This window comes from Corvus cornix, chromosome 5, assembly GCF_000738735.6.
Source record: "Corvus cornix cornix isolate S_Up_H32 chromosome 5, ASM73873v5, whole genome shotgun sequence".
Classification (NCBI taxonomy): Eukaryota; Metazoa; Chordata; class Aves; order Passeriformes; family Corvidae; genus Corvus; species Corvus cornix.
The window spans coordinates 52,542,931-52,560,365 of NC_046335.1; the positions used below are offsets into that span (position 1 = coordinate 52,542,931).

General features: G+C 37.7%; 1 protein-coding gene and 1 non-coding gene across 3 annotated transcripts in view; both read left to right on the forward strand.

Annotated features, from left to right (window-relative positions):
- IPO7 (importin 7) overlaps window positions 1-17,435 on the forward strand; it is a 35,058-nt gene that overhangs the window by 14,694 nt on the left and 2,929 nt on the right. Inside the window, exons 7-25 of one of the 2 annotated variants that reach the window (XM_039552402.1) lie at window positions 216-310; window positions 412-496; window positions 3,493-3,627; window positions 4,151-4,250; window positions 5,308-5,384; window positions 5,724-5,840; window positions 6,626-6,715; window positions 7,241-7,406; window positions 8,161-8,321; window positions 9,144-9,272; window positions 10,879-10,945; window positions 11,024-11,149; window positions 11,447-11,544; window positions 12,937-13,032; window positions 13,751-13,971; window positions 14,077-14,282; window positions 14,637-14,843; window positions 15,194-15,310; window positions 15,841-17,426. In XM_039552402.1, coding sequence (XP_039408336.1) covers window positions 216-310; window positions 412-496; window positions 3,493-3,627; window positions 4,151-4,250; window positions 5,308-5,384; window positions 5,724-5,840; window positions 6,626-6,715; window positions 7,241-7,406; window positions 8,161-8,321; window positions 9,144-9,272; window positions 10,879-10,945; window positions 11,024-11,149; window positions 11,447-11,544; window positions 12,937-13,032; window positions 13,751-13,971; window positions 14,077-14,282; window positions 14,637-14,843; window positions 15,194-15,310; window positions 15,841-15,854 — 2,307 coding nt within the window. In that variant the 3' untranslated portion in view covers window positions 15,855-17,426. Of the gene's footprint in view, window positions 1-215; window positions 311-411; window positions 497-3,492; window positions 3,628-4,150; window positions 4,251-5,307; window positions 5,385-5,723; window positions 5,841-6,625; window positions 6,716-7,240; window positions 7,407-8,160; window positions 8,322-9,143; window positions 9,273-10,878; window positions 10,946-11,023; window positions 11,150-11,446; window positions 11,545-12,936; window positions 13,033-13,750; window positions 13,972-14,076; window positions 14,283-14,636; window positions 14,844-15,193; window positions 15,311-15,840; window positions 17,427-17,435 lie in introns of those variants that run through there. The other variant, XM_039552401.1, reaches the window with a different exon arrangement.
- LOC120410176 lies at window positions 6,911-7,092 on the forward strand. Its single transcript, XR_005602134.1, has one exon. It is a non-coding gene; the product is annotated as a small nucleolar RNA SNORA23 (small nucleolar RNA).

Below are 17,435 nucleotides of genomic sequence, written 5' to 3' on the forward strand. Positions count from 1 at the left end.
CCAAAACTTACTTTGACTTCTTGTTTAAAAACTTAATTGATCATTTAGGCATATTTCATGGGATTTATTTTTAGATATGCTGCACTTCATACTTCTATTAAGCTAGAAGTGGAAATGGCAGGTTAAAAGCCAGATATACTATGTAGTTGTTCAAATTACATATAATTTGAGCTCTTTGTGAATAATTGGTAAATAATGTTGTTTTTTTCCTAAAGGAAACCCTTCAGGTTGATGAAGATGATAGACCTGAGTTGCCATGGTGGAAATGCAAGAAGTGGGCTTTGCATATCTTAGCTAGGCTCTTTGAGAGGTATTTTCTCTTCCATTATTATTTTAAAAAAACCCCAAGCAAATATTCAAGACAGTAATATTGCTGCAGACTTGAGTTTACATACTTGCTTCTAATTCTAGGTATGGAAGCCCTGGTAATGTTTCCAAGGAGTACAATGAGTTTGCTGAAGTTTTCCTGAAGGCCTTCGCTGTTGGTGTTCAGCAAGTAAGAAACACTGAATTCAGGGGTATTCGGATAAGTTTAGAATTAGTAGTAATTTCTTATTTCATTATTTTCTGAAAAGGCTTCTTGCCCTTATTCACAATTTTTTTTCAAGCACATTGGTATGGAAAGCACTGGCGTCTGTGGGTTAAAATAAGAGTGATAAGGAAATCATCCGTTTGCCGCGTAGCACAGTCCATTTTCTGCTAATAAGCCCTCAGATGAGCTTCAGACAAATGCTACCAATTTTTTTCTTTTATGAAAGAGATGGGTGTAATTATGTGGTGTAGTTGACCTTCAGAACTACCTTTTTGCTCTGGTATAGTTTTTCTTTGACTCAAAGTCAGTAAAAGTCAGAAAGCTTTCAGCCTTCTCCAAAACCTGATCAAGCAGAGGCTCTCTTACAGACAGGTGATTCTGACAGTCCCTTTCCACTTGTCTCCCTGTTTTGGGGTTGCCACTTGTGCTGTGTTTTAGGGTCTGCTGTATGCAAAGAATCTTGGATTAATTAAAAACCTCAGGTATGTTTTTATAAAATTTACTTGTATTTGGTTATAAATACCTTTATTTTAAGGTGATTATGTTGCAAATGTAAATAGACTATTAATTTATGAAAATCTCATGGTGCAGAATGTTTTCTTCAAAGCCTTTGAGTCAGACAAACAGTTCTTAGTTCAGTTTCAGTTCTCCTAATTTCTAACGAAATTATAATGAATTACAGGACTTTAAATGAAGAAATGTAGGGAAAGTATCTCATAAACCCATGCTTTTTGAAGGTTGGCCAAAGAATGGAAAACATTTTTCCCATTGAATGTGAGGCAATATATCCCAACATTCCCCTCAGACAAGTGGTGTCAGCATTGCTTCCTGAGGTGCTCATCTGTCACCTGTGGTGACATTAGGCAGTTAATTATTGCATGCTCCTTAAGGCCTTCCTGGTTGCTTTGCACTTCCAAGATAAAACGAAGTTCTGACAAAAGGCTGTGGCCTTTTACAGTCTCTTTGAATCAGATTTGATCCTTACTGTTACTACAGCTAGGAAGCACTAAGAATTCAACATTTAAAGGAAACTGCTACAAAATCAATACTTTAGCAGGCTTAGTTTATTCCTTAACAATAATGTAACTTGTTTAGGAACACAGACAATATTTAAGGTTCTACCCTCCCATTTTTCTGCAGGAGAGAGATCTTGGGCCTTTGCTCAGGACCTGGAATCCGTCAAATAAATGTTGTGGAAGATTTTTGAGCAGGATGTGTTTCTTTACAGAACTTGGAAATCTGTGAAATACTGAAGAATACAAATTTGGATAATAAGTTTCATTGAGTTCTCTCTACTTTGCAAGTTGTTTGCACCCTTTTAGTAAAGGAGTAATAGATAAATACAAGGCATGAGACTACAGATGGTTCAAGTATAAACTTGAAATATACTACTAATATTATTGTCCTAATTACTTCTCATTGATTATCCCTCACCTCTCAAAAAAAAAAAAAAAAGTCCTGTACATTCAGCATCCACATCCACTTTAACTAATCTTTCTTAGCTTGTCCAAAACAGGCTGAGCTGCCTAGCTGGAGCACCTTGAATCTATCCCTTGTGTTAGCAGCTGTTTTGCTCAAGACGCTTCTCATGAGCCAGAACTAAGTCCTGGTTGGACACTACTGCCTTGTTGTTCCTTGGCACTGTTACAGAATTTTATTTTATTTGCCCCAGAGTGTCCATTCTGCTTTTCCTCACTGCAGTTCTTAAACCTTTTCTTAATTTTATCCTATCTTTACCTGCTGCATCTGAATCATGAAACTACATGCATCTTCTTGGATAGTCCTCAAAACAGCTGCAAGTTTGAACTTTTGCTCTCTTCTTTTCTATCCTAACCCAATACCTAATGCCACGAAAATGTTGTACTCAGGTGTGGGTACTGACCAGTAGTTTCCCTGTAAATCCTGGAGGTTTTTAAACATGAGCAGTTCAAACTTTGGGAGCTGCTGAAGCATCCAGAGCATAAAACCATGTGTAAAGCTGTGAATATTTCGGTGAATGAGTGCATCCCCCTTAAACTGAAGTGCAAGGCAATTCCTTTGGGAAAAACACTTCAGTGTTTGTGTAATAAATTGTATCAACGGCATTCATTTGCAAAACAATGAATCTTATTTTCCCCAAATTTTTATTTTGGTAATATTACAGATTGATAGGTATCTTTCCAGTCCGTTCGGGTTTGGATTTTTTAAAAAATTCTTGTTCTGTGTGAAGAATTAAATGAGACCCTGGAAAGGGGATTTGCCATTTCTCTCCAGTTGGTGATGCTGCTTCTGAAGGTGCAGTGTTGCCACTGACCTGAATTGGGCTGCAGGGAATTCCCTTTGCATTACCCATGCAAAACTCTCCTGTGAGCTGTAATTTAATTACTGGTCATTGTCCCATGTCCATTTCATGACCTTATTTGTGGAGAGCCATGGACTTGAACACAGGTAGATCCCTGTGAGGAGTTCTGGATGCCACCTCAGGAGAAGAATTGAGGCCAGAAAGCCAAAGGGAGTGGCTGATGGATCACTCTCCACACACACACACTCCTCACACAGCTGTGTGGCTGGGAGGCTGCTCAGAGATACAGATCAGCAGAATGTGAGTGTAGAGTATTCCACCAATGCAGTGGCTGGGCATGAATTTCTGCCCCCAAGGAGTGGCAGGATGGAATAATAAACCTCAGAGGGCAAGGCCCCCTGGGGTGTGTTGGTGGTGTATTAGCATGTATGGTTCATCTTACTAAAGGATGGTATTTTTAAAAGATGTGCAAGCATCCAGTATGAGCTGCTAATTGTCTTATAAAATTAACAGTGACATTTGGTAGAAGGATTAGTCAGTACCCATTTTAGCCTAATGAATAAACGGGGGTTTTGTTCAGTTTAGAGGGGTTCTTATGTAGGCTTGTGAGGGAGGGTAGAATTGTGGTGAAAATGGTTTGTGCTCAGTATAAGCTATTGATGAGATCTGATTTCTCTAGGTGTTGCTGAAGGTGCTGTATCAATACAAGGAAAAGCAGTACATGGCTCCTAGAGTTCTGCAGCAAACGCTGAATTACATCAATCAAGGAGTGTCTCATGCAGTCACCTGGAAGAATCTGAAACCTCATATTCAAGTAACTCGTTTTTGGGTTTAATACTTAGATGACTCAGAAGTACATTAGTCAGTCTACATTAGTTCCAGCCTTGCTACAATTCACATTTTAGGCACTTCTCTTATAAATTAGGGGTGGAAAGAGTTTAAGTCAGCTTAGTGAAGGTTGCCTTGGAACATGAACAAAGCCAGCTGATTTATTGCTGTCTCTCCTTTGTGCTTTAATTTATTAAGGATTACATTCTAACACAGCAACAGAACATATTTGGAGATGGTCTTAGCTGCTGAATTTATGGCATTGAATGATCTCCACATAACATTATCCAAAGCCTGTCTAGCATCTTGTGTTGTATTTTAACTCTACCTAAACATGAAAGATCTGCTTGTTTTGTAAAGTGCCACGTAAATTCACTCTAAGTCCAAATAGTTTTAGAATGTTACCATTTATGTGAGGAAGTGCCAGGATGGACAAAATCTGTGAAATACAGAATACAGAGATTGATTTAGTAGTGCTAACCTGATTTCAATCTGTTTTTTTATTTCAGGGAATTATCCAAGATGTTATTTTTCCATTGATGTGCTATACAGATGCTGATGAAGAGCTTTGGCAAGAAGATCCATATGAATATATCCGCATGAAATTTGGTGAGCATTTGAAATCTACTCATGTTAAAAAATGATTCACGCAAAGATGGGGTTTTTATGGGGTGTTTTTGTGGAAACAGAGATGGCTTTAATCCTTAAAAAAAGAGAGAAAAACGGTGTATTAACCAAATAATAGAAGTTAATATAGTTAACTTGGACATAGTGGTGGAAAGGAGAGAGAAGATACAACAGTCAACAATGACACAAGAGTTTGTGCACTTGTAAAAGTATTTCATTTTTACAGTTACAAAGTTTTTATTACAAGTCAAACAGTCCTGGTCTTACTAACAACAACTACATAAATTTAATGTCATTTAAAGGTTATGCTTTACAACAGCTAATATTTCAGGCCCTGGATTTCTTAGGGAGTTTCACCCATGGCACAGTTCAGAGCAGACTTACCCCAGTGGTAAATGACACTTTATGGAGTAAGCCTGGCATTCCAGACTTGTCCCATTTCACCTCCTGTGCTCTGCTACTTTATGTAGGGCTTTACTGTAAGTCCATGCAGCCCTCTGAGGCTGGGGATGGAAAAAAATACTTCAGACTCCCTGAACAAATTCTTCCCTCCCTTAGGAATGTTTATGTGGTTAGAACAAGGAATCTTGAGGGGTTTGGGAGTTTTTATCCCTCAGGTCAGAGGCATACCTGTAAACACTACAGGTATTACACAAGGCTCTTATAATCCACTTCTGCAGAGAAATAAGAAACTGAGCATTTTTTAACCCAATTAGTGCTGTGTGCTGGCCTGTAGAGCAAATAACATCTATGTCACAACTTGACTGTTGTTACTTGGTTCTACTGTTACAAAAGATTTATCTTAAAAATAAGAGACATACAGCTTCAAATTAGACATGTAGAGGCAGTGATCATGAAAAACATGAAACATATGTATCCAACCACGTGTTACTCTTTGGTCTTGGAATATCTGTAGCCAGCAAGCACCATTAACCACCTGAAAGGAAAATTACTGGGTTTTTTTTCATATTAAGTACGTTGGGATCATGAACTGTAGTAAAGGACCAGAATTTGTAACTGTTACAATGTTATTTAACAGATGTATTTGAAGACTTCATTTCTCCAACAACTGCTGCTCAGACATTACTGTTTACATCATGTAGTAAAAGGAAAGAGGTAAGCTGTTCAAGGATTATACTGAAACATCACACTTGCTAAATTCAGTTTATTTGCTGAAAGAGCTATTAATATAAGTTTTACTTTTCTGCTCTCATAGTATGCTAAAATTTGAAATTTCAAATTTATTTTGCACTGGTCTGTTTGTGATTTTTGTATTTGCAAATTCCCCTAGGACCCATCTATCAAGAACACTGTGTGTTTATAACAAAGACATAAAACATTGCCCAAATTCCAGACTTGGAGCAGACTATTAGATATTTTAGCATTTCAGAACACTGAGAATGGTCTCTGAGATGGCTGATTGGAATACTTTGACTAACCTTACATGTAATGTAGGTCCTGCAGAAGACAATGGGCTTTTGTTATCAAATCCTCACGGAGCCAAATGCTGACCCTCGCAAGAAAGATGGTGCTTTACATATGATTGGTTCTTTGGCTGAAATTCTTCTAAAAGTAAGCATAACAAATCTGGTGGTTCTTTTCATTCTTTTTCGCCCCTCCTATGCTTTCTTTAACATATAGTGTCTTAAAAGAAATGCAAATAGCTCTGAGTTCACAAGTTTCTGAATTGCTGCCAAGGTTTTTTAAGCTGTTGAACTTAATTGTTTTGGGTTTAATGTCAGCTTAATTACTTAATTGCTAAAGTTTTATAGGTCATGTTCGAGTTCAGATTATTGTTTTAAGTTCCTTTAAGGTTCTGTGCTTCTAGTGAGAATTACTACACCATTTCTGTGCTACACTTAATTACATTCCCTTTTTTGTGGAAGGAAGGAACAAAATGCATCCAATGAGAGGCTGTTGATTTAATGAACTCTTTTTGTGTATAGAAGAGAGGAAATAAAATGAAATTAGTGACTTTGCTCAGTTAAAATGGTAGCAAAACAGATGCATGGCTAGGACTTGTATTTGGACCACAGCTCTAAGAAGTTTTCCTGACCACTTTTGCTTTTGATGCCAATGTGCTGCTAATTAAAAAGTGTCTCTTGGGGTAAAAAAATGGCTGGGGGAAAAGTGTCACTATTATAATTGAAAATTTACAAAATCCATGTAGGATCCAAGTTTAATTACTATTACAGGAGATCATTGTTGCATAATTGACTTTAATAAAGGGATAAGTAAAAAGTCTGAGGGTTTTGTTACACTGTTCACACTTTATCATGTGTGACATTTTTTTACTGGGTTAGAAATACATTTTTATATGAAGTTTTAAACTGATGTACTTCTCTATATTTTGGCAGAAAAAGATCTATAAGGATCAGATGGAATATATGTTGCAGAATCATGTGTTCCCTCTCTTCAGCAGTGAGCTGGGTTACATGAGAGCACGGGTAAGGAAGTGTGGCATTTACTGTTGAGATACACTGTCTGTTCCAACTGAAGTATTCAGAAATCTTTAACTTTTTCCCTCTTACAGATGCTCTCCTTTCTGCACCTTTTCCTTAATAAATTGTACACTTATTCAGGGATGAGTACTAGTGTTTATATGTGATTGTAGACTGCCACTGTGTAGTTTGGAAATGGCTGCAGCGTTGTGTGCACAGTTTCCCATCTGTGTCTGGTGGTAGGGTCTATGTGTGTTTTGCATATAGGCTGTACTGCTCACACAAAACCTGTGGCCAAAGATGAACCTGAGATCATAGTACTGGTCTAGTGATGTCTGCAGGACGAGCCTCCCACTGACCAGCCTCCACACTCTCAAACATCTTCATCACTAAAAAGTTTTGTAGTATCTTTATTCAACAGGAGTTGTACCTCAGATTCAATGATTTGTGTGGGTTATGGGTATACAAGTAGTTGATAATCCTCTTGGTAGGTTTTGCAGCTCTGAATTTGTTCAATGTGGTGTTTTTCAGGCTTGCTGGGTTCTTCATTATTTCTGTGAAGTCAAATTTAAAAGTGACCAGAATCTCCAGACAGCCTTAGAACTTACAAGACGGTGTCTGATAGATGATAGGGAAATGCCTGTGAAAGTGGAAGCTGCAATAGCTCTTCAAGTTCTTATCAGTAATCAAGAGAAAGGTAGGAGCCCTCTTTCTTACAGCTACAGGGAGCTTTAATGGAATAGGTGTTAACTTTGTGATGTTCAGGCAGGCTTGTTCTCTTCTTCTCTGATATTAATTTCCTTTTTGCAATTGTGACTTGTAATCACTTACTATAATTTTTCAGCTAGAGAAGTTTAAATTTTTCAATAAATAATACAATAAAATACATTTTAACAGTATAAGACATTATGATTATTAAAACATTATAAAGAAGAGCTTCATGGTACAGTAAATCCAGTTTTGTAGCACCTAATAGTTGTATCAGAAATACAGTGGCAATATCTGTCTTGGCATATATTCATTCATGTTAAAATTTATTAAAAAAAAAAAAAAAAAAAGCTGTCTTTATCCAGGCAGGTTTTACATGGCTTAGTATTCCTGAAGCTGGCATAAAAGCCACAAAGCAAACAAATTCTCTATTTAATACTTCCGGTCATTTGACAAAGATGTGTATGTACCCATTCCCATTCAATTAACATTTGCATTGATCGGTAATCTTGGATTTTATGAACTCAGACTGCAGAGCTCTGGTTTTCATACTTAATTTTGTTCCTCTTGTTATATATTGCTATTAAATTTTTTTCTGAATGGTAGTATTGCTATAATGATTTATACTACCCATGGTTTTGGCATGTTAATGCTGAAGCACTAAATAAAGTATATATTGAGGTTCTTACACTGATCTATGGATTTTTAAGAATGTTAATTCAAACATTCCACCTTTTTTACAGCTAAAGAATATATTACTCCATTCATTAGACCTGTAATGCAAGCTTTGCTTCATATTATAAGAGAGACTGAAAATGATGATCTTACTAATGTGATTCAGAAGATGATCTGTGAATATAGTGAAGAAGTTACCCCAATTGCAGTAGAAATGACACAGCATTTGGTGAGACTTTATGGTGGCTTGGGAAGATGTTTAATATGGGAAAGATTGGTATTTAAAAATGATAGTTGAGTTTGACCGTCAGTGAATAGCTGTTGTTACTGCAGTCTAAGTGCATTGATACAAGTAATTGTCTTCTATTTAAACAGTTTTACACCAAAAGTGGCTTCAAACTTACACCAAGTGGAAATTTCTAAGAACAATTTTAGAAATGTTTGCAAAATCTTTGTATATTTTCTCCTGATAATGATGATAATGAAATTGGTAGCACACTTTAGATAGTCTCTAAAATGTCACTTATGTTGTCTGGTTTAAAATATTAAATTAAAGAGCAGATTTTTAATGAAAGATTTGGTGTGAAAATAAAGTTGAATCTGCAGGAGGAATTCAGAACTTGAATGTCCATATCTAGCAAGTTGGACTAATGTTTGCACAAGCAGAGGTCAGCTCAGTGCTTCCCTATTAAAGGCCCTTGCCTTGGAGTTAAAACAGAGTTGTTTGCTTGTCTTCTCTGGGAATGCCTGCCAAGTGTTCTGGTCTAGTTCAGCTACTGAGGAAACCTTGTGGCAGAAGAACTTACCAGGAGAAAATGTATTCTTTTGCATGGGACATAATGTCATTTATATGTTTTCATTCATGATAAAGGGCGACAGCTCCAGCAGCTTAACATTCAGATTTTATCATGCTGAAAAATTCTGGAGCAGAGCAGTCACCTGCTATTATCTGTACATGTTCTCTCAGCAGAAGTCCTTCTTAAATTGTGTAGGACGCCAGACTTTCACAACTTAGTGTCATAGTTATGGCTTGTTCTGCTATTACGTGCAGGCAATGACATTTAACCAGGTGATCCAGACTGGTCCGGATGAAGAGGGCAGTGATGACAAAGCAGTGACAGCAATGGGAATCTTGAATACTATCGATACACTTCTCAGTGTAGTTGAAGATCACAAGGAAGTAAGTAAAAATTACTCTAAAGCTGATACGTATGGTCTAAGACACTGTAAGTCCTTTATAGTTGCAGTGTTCCTGGCATTGTTACCTGAAAAACTGTCCTTTTGACCAAAAAGGTGTTAAAATAGAAAACAGTGAAGTACTTAATCGTGTGGCTGAGTTGCAACAGAGTGGGTCACATTTCTAATGCAATGCATGCAGTAATAGAGTTGCCACAGTATTTCCCATAAGAATCCAGCTTCTTGTTCAAACAGTGGGAGCAATGTGTCTGTAGCAGGTGGAACTCTGTCAGCTCAGCTGGAAACACACATCTGATTTGATGAGGTCTGCCCTTCAAACAAAACAGACAGAGCTTCACATAGCTCCAAACATTGACTCTGCTGACTGGGTTTGCTCTGTGACAGAATCGATGTGGGTAAACACAGCTCTTGTGGCTGTGCTCAGAGATGGGGCATTTTACCTGCCTCATCTGCCCTGGAGGATTTTCCACTGGGATGAAAACTTCTGTCATTTTGTTTTGTTGTACTGAATGGATTCACTTCTGTCCAGAGTACAGCCAGTTCAAAAGATGCTATTTCTGGTTAAAATCCTTCTTGACAAAGTCAGCTACTGTCTTTTAATAAATACATTATAATTTTTTTAGTGACTGAAGAGTTCAGTACTAAACTCTACTCTGAGGGCTCTGAAGACTTCACTAGAGAAGCAGCATCATATGAATTCCCAAGGGCAGAGTCCAGTGCTGCCACGCAATAAACCAAGGACCAGATCAGCTCATTTACTTGTTGCTAGAGCTGCTCATCAAGCTTGTCATGTACTTGTTTTTGTCAGCAAATCCTTGCCTTCTAAATTAAAAGTCTGTGTAACAATATGCTAGTCCTGAGGAATTCAATTTGAAGATGTTGACCAGTAAACATTTATATTTAGAGACATCTCACACAGGATGACCAGTGTTCCAAGAGATAAGGTATTTAGCAGGTTAGTTTCAAATCCTGTTCTGCATAGCTAAGACCAGAAACTCAACCCTTACTTGTCCCTGTGAGTGCTAGGTGAGTGCCCCCAACAGGTTAATGACGGGTTTGTTAGCTATTCCATGGAATAATAAATACTTATTGGGAACACTGACTGAATCTGTAGGACCAGCATTTAGACCAATGGTCTCCATACCATATGAACATCCTAAGCTAGGTTTGGGAAGGGGTTTGGTATTTGGGGTTTTTTTTGGTTTTAGTTTATTTTCTGGAACAGGAAATACTTCCTGTGATTTCCATCATTTACTCCTTTGATATATAGATTTGCTTACAGTGTTATAATGGAACTGAACTGGTGCATAGGGTTACTGACAGGATTTTCTTTTTAAAGGATGCCCTGTAATGAGATTCTTCCAATACTCTACAAATGCCTTGTATTGAAAGCTATCTTGCAAATACTTGGCTGAGTGCTGCTCTTACACATTTAGTGCTCTAAAATGTGAGACATTTCTAATTATTTTTAAAAACTATATTGTATATATAGAAACTGCTTTGACAAATTTTAAAATGTGTTTAATTTCAACTCCCAAGTATTGAAAATAGTCATACATCTCCTTTTTTTTTTTTTCTTTTTTTTTCAGATTACCCAGCAGCTGGAAGGGATCTGTTTGCAAGTGATTGGAACAGTTTTGCAGCAGCATGTATTAGGTATCCATACTTCTGCTGGCTTACTTTTAAAAGTGTATGGGATGGGCATTATATTTACCTAGATTCTGTTTGTTTTAGAGTTCTACGAGGAGATCTTTTCCTTGGCTCATAGCCTGACCTGCCAACAGGTTTCTGCACAAATGTGGCAGCTTCTTCCTCTTGTGTTTGAAGTCTTCCAGCAGGATGGTTTTGATTATTTTACTGGTAAGTAATATAAATAAATCAGGAAGCCAGATGGTTTCATGGATGCAGTTTCAGCCATACAATGAATTGCATCATGACTGAAATGTTCGAAAAACACTCAAGTGAGGTTACGCATAAAGTATTTTATTTTGCTGTTGCTGCTGCCGGCAGACTTGTTTTGCCAAGGCACCTATGACTTGCACACACTTATCTTGGCAAACATTAAGCAACAACTGTAATTATTAATACACAGATTTCAACCTGATTTTAATAGCATGCAGACAATACCTAACTGTGATTGTCCTTCTTTTAATACAGATATGATGCCTCTCTTGCATAATTATGTTACTGTTGATACAGATACACTTCTGTCAGATACAAAATATCTTGAAATGATCTACAGTATGTGCAAGAAGGTGAGTAGATTCCTGTGTGGTAACAAAACCTGCCATCTCTGAAGAAATAACAGTGTTAAACTGGGTACTTTTTTCCACAAGAGCTTTTGACATCTGCTCTTTAAAGTATTTTGCTAACATCCTCTGAGAGTCCCCAGATTACTAAGTTATTGCAGAGAAATTTAAAGAGATTGCATCAAAATTTCAGATATATGCCTTTGGCAGAAGGGAAAAATAAATCATACACAACAAAAGCAGAATAAACAAACCAGGTTTGGTGCAATACACTTTGTGCATATGAGCATGCAAGACAGATGGCAAAAGGTAGGTGGATTCTTTTGTCTGGGATTTGTAGCCTCACCATGGCCAGGATACCCATGCTGTGTGTGTGCTGAAGGTCTGATACCTGTTAGCTAAACAAGTGGAGTAGGGATGGAAGGTAAAGGGACAGGAATAAGATATTATTTTCCCAAGTTCGTGCCAAGTCTGTGGTGAAAGCTGGGAGCAGAATGCAGTTATTCTGACTCAGTGCAGGCACTTTTGGGCAGGGTTTCTGTATTCTACTGTGTATTACAGGTAGCTGCCAACTGGGCTTTCTCTGTCCAGTCAAAAAGCAGAATATGCAGCTTTCCAGAATGTTAGCCCCATGTGAGGAAAGGAATACTTCTTTATAAGATGGTGTTAATGTTTTATCATCTCTAACAGTAATCTGTGGGGATTTCAGTTTTCCACTCCTGGATATGGTGTGTGGTGTCTATATAAGAGCTTTGGTGAACTGTGAGCTGTGCTGCCTGTGGTATTTCCTGAGTAATTCTTTGGAAGATGTTTAAATATTATAGTGAATAACTATTTTAGTATTCTATAAATAGTAGTGAATAACTCATGCAAGCCTTTGTTTGAAAACAAGTTGCAACCAGGCCAGTTAGGGTGTTTGTAAATTCTTGGAATGTTAATGTATAAAAATATTAGTCTGCCATGACCGTTTAGTGATTGGTGCTAGCTGAGAACAGCAAATATTTAACACAAGGTTTAGATATTGCATGGTCTTCCACTGGATATTCCATTTTTCTAAATAAAACTACGAAATTTAATATATTAATACATAGGAAAAGTTTTGTGTATGGAAATAACCCTTTGCAAAATGGCAGCTGATGCTTTTACAGTAACTGTGGTAAGCTCTGCGTCCATAGAGTTACTGAATATTTGTACACGTAGGTTAGTTTTGCCCATATTCAGCAGTTTTCAGTCTGTGGTTGTCACACTGAGCCTTTGCTGTAGATTTGGCTGTTCACTGATGGCTGTTGATGCTGGCATTGTTAGAGGGGGTAAATTCATGCCAGCTTTTCAGAGCAAAGCAGTATATAGAGAATAGTCCTTGAGGGGATACCACCACCAGTAATGGCTGTGTTTCAGGTCCTTACAGGAGTTGCTGGAGAAGATGCAGAATGTCATGCAGCAAAGCTGTTAGAAGTAATTATTCTTCAGTGTAAAGGGCGTGGCATTGACCAGGTTGGTAACAACTTTGGTTGCTAAAACTAATATTTCAAAAAGATTTTATTGTGTAGTATTAATTGATTATGTATCAACATGAGTTTTGTTACAAGCAGTTTGTGTTGTGCAACTGATAATCCTGCCTTATACTTCAGAGTTACTCACTGCAGAAAGTTCCTGCACACTCTGGCTCCAGAGTTTAGGACATTGCAAAACTCTGGTGTTTTCATGAATCTGGAACAGTGCCACCTCAGGAGCATCTTGGTTCCAAAAAGTCAATTTATTGCATTCTAAGAATATTCTAGTGAATATTTAATGAAAATTGTTCAATCTGTCATGCTCATGGCTTTGAAATAAGGAACAATGAAAATGAAGTTCCTAGAATCCGAGTCAGTGTAATAGAGAGACCAGGGACTTCATTATGCACGTATGGAAGTTGGAATTTGAGAGATTAATAAGCTGATTTTTTCTGGACTTCCTAGTGTACACATTTCCTCTATTTTCCATTTTTAATAACAAGATTATAGAACCAGAAGTTACATTTGCTGTGCAGGATGACACAAAATCCATGTGATTAAATATTTTCACATTTTCATTTCATCTTTGTATCTGACTTCTGCTGGCTATTAAAAACGACTCCATTTTATGCCATCTGTGTTTATGTGCCAGACTGTTGAAGTACAGAAGGACAAATTTTATTTTTGATCACTGAGTGTGTAATGTTCTCACTATCCAGTGCATACCCTTGTTTGTGGAAGCTGCCTTGGAGAGACTGACCAGAGAAGTTAAAACCAGTGAACTGCGAACCATGTGCCTCCAGGTTGCCATAGCTGCTTTGTATTACAATCCTCATTTACTATTAAATACGTTGGAAAATCTTCGTTTCCCCAATAACGTGGAGCCTGTCACCAATCACTTCATAACACAGTGGCTTAATGACGTGGACTGTTTCCTGGGGTAAGTGTTTCCACTTTTGGAGATCATTCTCTGTGATACACCTGTGTATGACCTGCTTGTAAATCATGACAAAACTTGCAACTTTTTTACTCTTCTGTTTTGTAGACTTCATGATAGAAAGATGTGTGTGCTTGGCTTGTGTGCTCTTATTGATCTGGAGCAAATACCACAGGTTTTAAATCAAGTTGCTGGGCAGATCCTGCCAGCTTTTATCCTTTTGTTTAATGGATTGAAAAGAGCATACGCCTGTCATGCAGAGCATGAAAATGACAGCGATGATGATGATGAAGCTGAAGAGGATGAGGAAACAGGTATGGAGATGGAAACTTCGATGTTTTGCATGTTTCATTTTCTTCTCATGGAGATACTCAGTTCCTTTGTGGAATTTCTGAATACCCTAATTCTAAAAATGAAGTGCTGCAGTAGAACACTGGACATCTTTTGACAACTTTGACCACTTTTGACAGCTTGATAAGTTCTGATTTATTTTCCAGTCCCTCTTAAAACTAACTTCCAGGGCTGAGTTAAATGAGCTCCCCCCTTTCTAGCCTGGACTGTGTTGTTACCACTTCCAGTGCCTGTTTTACATAATTAGCCACTTTTCTAAAGAATTGTTCTTGCTGTTCTCAAGATAAACCTTTTTTTGTGTGTTGTAATTAACTCAGAGGAGCTGGGGAGTGACGAAGATGACATTGATGAAGATGGTCAAGAATATCTAGAAATTCTAGCAAAACAGGCAGGTGAAGACGGAGATGATGAAGACTGGGAAGAAGATGATGCTGAAGAGACTGCTTTGGAAGGCTATTCCACGATTATTGATGATGAAGACAACCCTATTGATGAATATCAGATATTTAAAACAATTTTTCAGAGTAAGTAGCTGGATTTCCTTTCCTGGCCAACAAGTTACATTTTAACTTTAGTGTACCCTGTTGTAAACTAGAACCTGTCAAAACTTCCAAACAGGCTTTCCAATACGTGCTTGAAGCATTTCTTTCTTTGGAAAGGGGAAGCCGTCATTAAACTTTCAGAGCAGGAGAAGATGCTTGAATGAACTTACTTTGGTAGGGAAGAGGTCAGAAGCTGTAGTAGTGTTTAAGTGTCTTGAATTATGTAACCATAACAGAATATTATTCTGATTAAAATGGCAGTGAGTAAGCTTTGAGTTATAGAACATTCTAATCAACGCTTCCCTTTTGCTTATGTTTTCTTTCTGCTGCAGCAATTCAGAACCGTAACCCTGTGTGGTACCAGGCTTTGACACAGGGCCTTAACGAAGAGCAAAGGAAGCAGCTGCAGGACATAGCGACTCTGGCAGATCAGCGGCGGGCAGCACATGGTATTTGCACCCCTTTATACCACTAATGGCTCCTTTTGCTCTTTGAATGCCCTGGATGGGCTCAAGAAGCATAATACTAAAAAGCCTATAATTCAAGCCTGATAATGTCTCCATCAAAGCAGGGTTGTTTGAAGTCTCTTAAGATTGTCAGGTAACAAAGCCTCAATGCACAACCTGGATGGCAATACCACAGGTGGGAGGAATGGTAGAAACACTTGGGGAAGTGGCAAAGGAAATAAAAGCATATTTGTCCTCATTGTTTGGATTTGAAAACAATTGATTTGATTATCTGAAGGTAGATGAACTCCAAGTATGTTAACAAACACATTAAGCGGCTGATAAATTATTTCCTAAGATGTGACATAGTCCAGCTGGGATAGACAAGGATTCTATGGGTAGGAGGATATTAAATTACAAAAGTAGTATCCATCTGTAAAGCCACATCATTAAGCCCATTAAATATATCAGAACATTACAGATAATACAGATTTTTAAATCTGTATTCAGTTCATCTTTTTCTTTTTTCCTAGGTTTTCTCTTTTGAGAATAAGCCAGTATATATCACACTCTAAAGTCAAGACTGAATGTTGAGGGATCAGCCCAGCCTCCTATCCTCTGTCTTATTGAGCAATTGCTATAGATGCTTCAAAACAGAAATTCAGAAATATTTCAATAAAAAGATTGGTAGTAACAATACACATTGAATAAGTGCTTTTTATGAGAGCACAGCCTAAATTACCTCACAAAGCTTGTAAATGTTCAGAATGATCCAGTTTTAATGGTTATAAAATACAGTTTCACTGTGACCCCTGTCAAGCAGTAGATATTATATGATGAAGTTATATACTATTGCATTTTATGGAGATAAAAATGTTTGAAGTATGTGTTTGTTTGTTCGGTTTGTACTGTTTTTTTCAGAGAAGTTGTGAAGTTTAGTTAAAGCAACCAGATCCTTATGGGAAATTCTTGCCTACTGTCAGAGCACACTGATACTACATTTAGGCCACCCACCACACATGGGGACATCCTGTTAGAAGGATTTGAAATACAGTTCTCCCTCACTAATGTAGCTTAGAAGAATTTCCATATGCTGAGAGATCTGTCTTTTGTGGAGCTGTGAGGGATTCTCCCCCCATGCTCCATTAGCCATGGCAACATCTTTCTGGCCTGTTCCCAAAGAACCAGAGCCAAAATGCAGATTTGATAGATAATATGAGCTGTCCTGTATTCCCAGAGAGATTGCAACTGTTTTGATTTAGGAGAAAGCTCTAAGACCAATGTAAGACATTAGTAAGTGTTGTTATCTTGGCCTAGGAATAATACAAACCACCTTCTGCACTGTCTAGACTGTAGCAAAGGTACAACCTAAATTACCAACCTGATTTTCAGTTGTCCATGTATTAGAGCTTGTGAAAACCTCTTATAGTAAAACCTGTCCTACAGCAGTGTTTGAAGGATGATAAAACCAGACACCTTAACTATCACTGGTAGTTACAGTGATGGATATGTGGACCTTAGATGTCTAAAGATCTTAAGGTTTGGCTGAAAATGAAAAGTGATGAACTGGGTAGTTTTCTCTCAGAATTATGTTTCATGGTCTAGTAACCTAAAGTCCAAATTATCTGCTTGGGTAGCAGCATGTGTAAAAAGTCTTTTTCTGGTGCTTCAGTAGCCATTTCTGCTTATATTGTTGAATCGAGATAGGAACACTGAAAATTCAGCCAATATCTACGTACTGCTTTTTTGTATATGTGTTCTGTTACTGATTTGACTGCAAGGTGTGTTGATGTTAACCAGAAAGAATTGTGTGCCTGTTACCAAGTTTGTAAGTGCAGCATTCACTCAGGTCCTGTTTCTAAACTAGTCATGTCCAAAAGCTAAAGTTTGGGCTTTTTCAAGTACAAATTCATTTAAGCATGGCTTTAACAATATTGAGAAGTTAAAATAAGTAAATAGTCCATCTGTTCTTTGGGGCCTAGCACATTTCCACGTGTGGGTGCTGATTCCTTTGTTGGGTAACCCCAGGTTAAACCTGTATCTCTGAGAGACTCAAAGTAGTCAGTCACAGAACCTTGGTCTGTCTTCCCCCCTACACACACACTAAAATATCTTCCTTCTGTTTTGT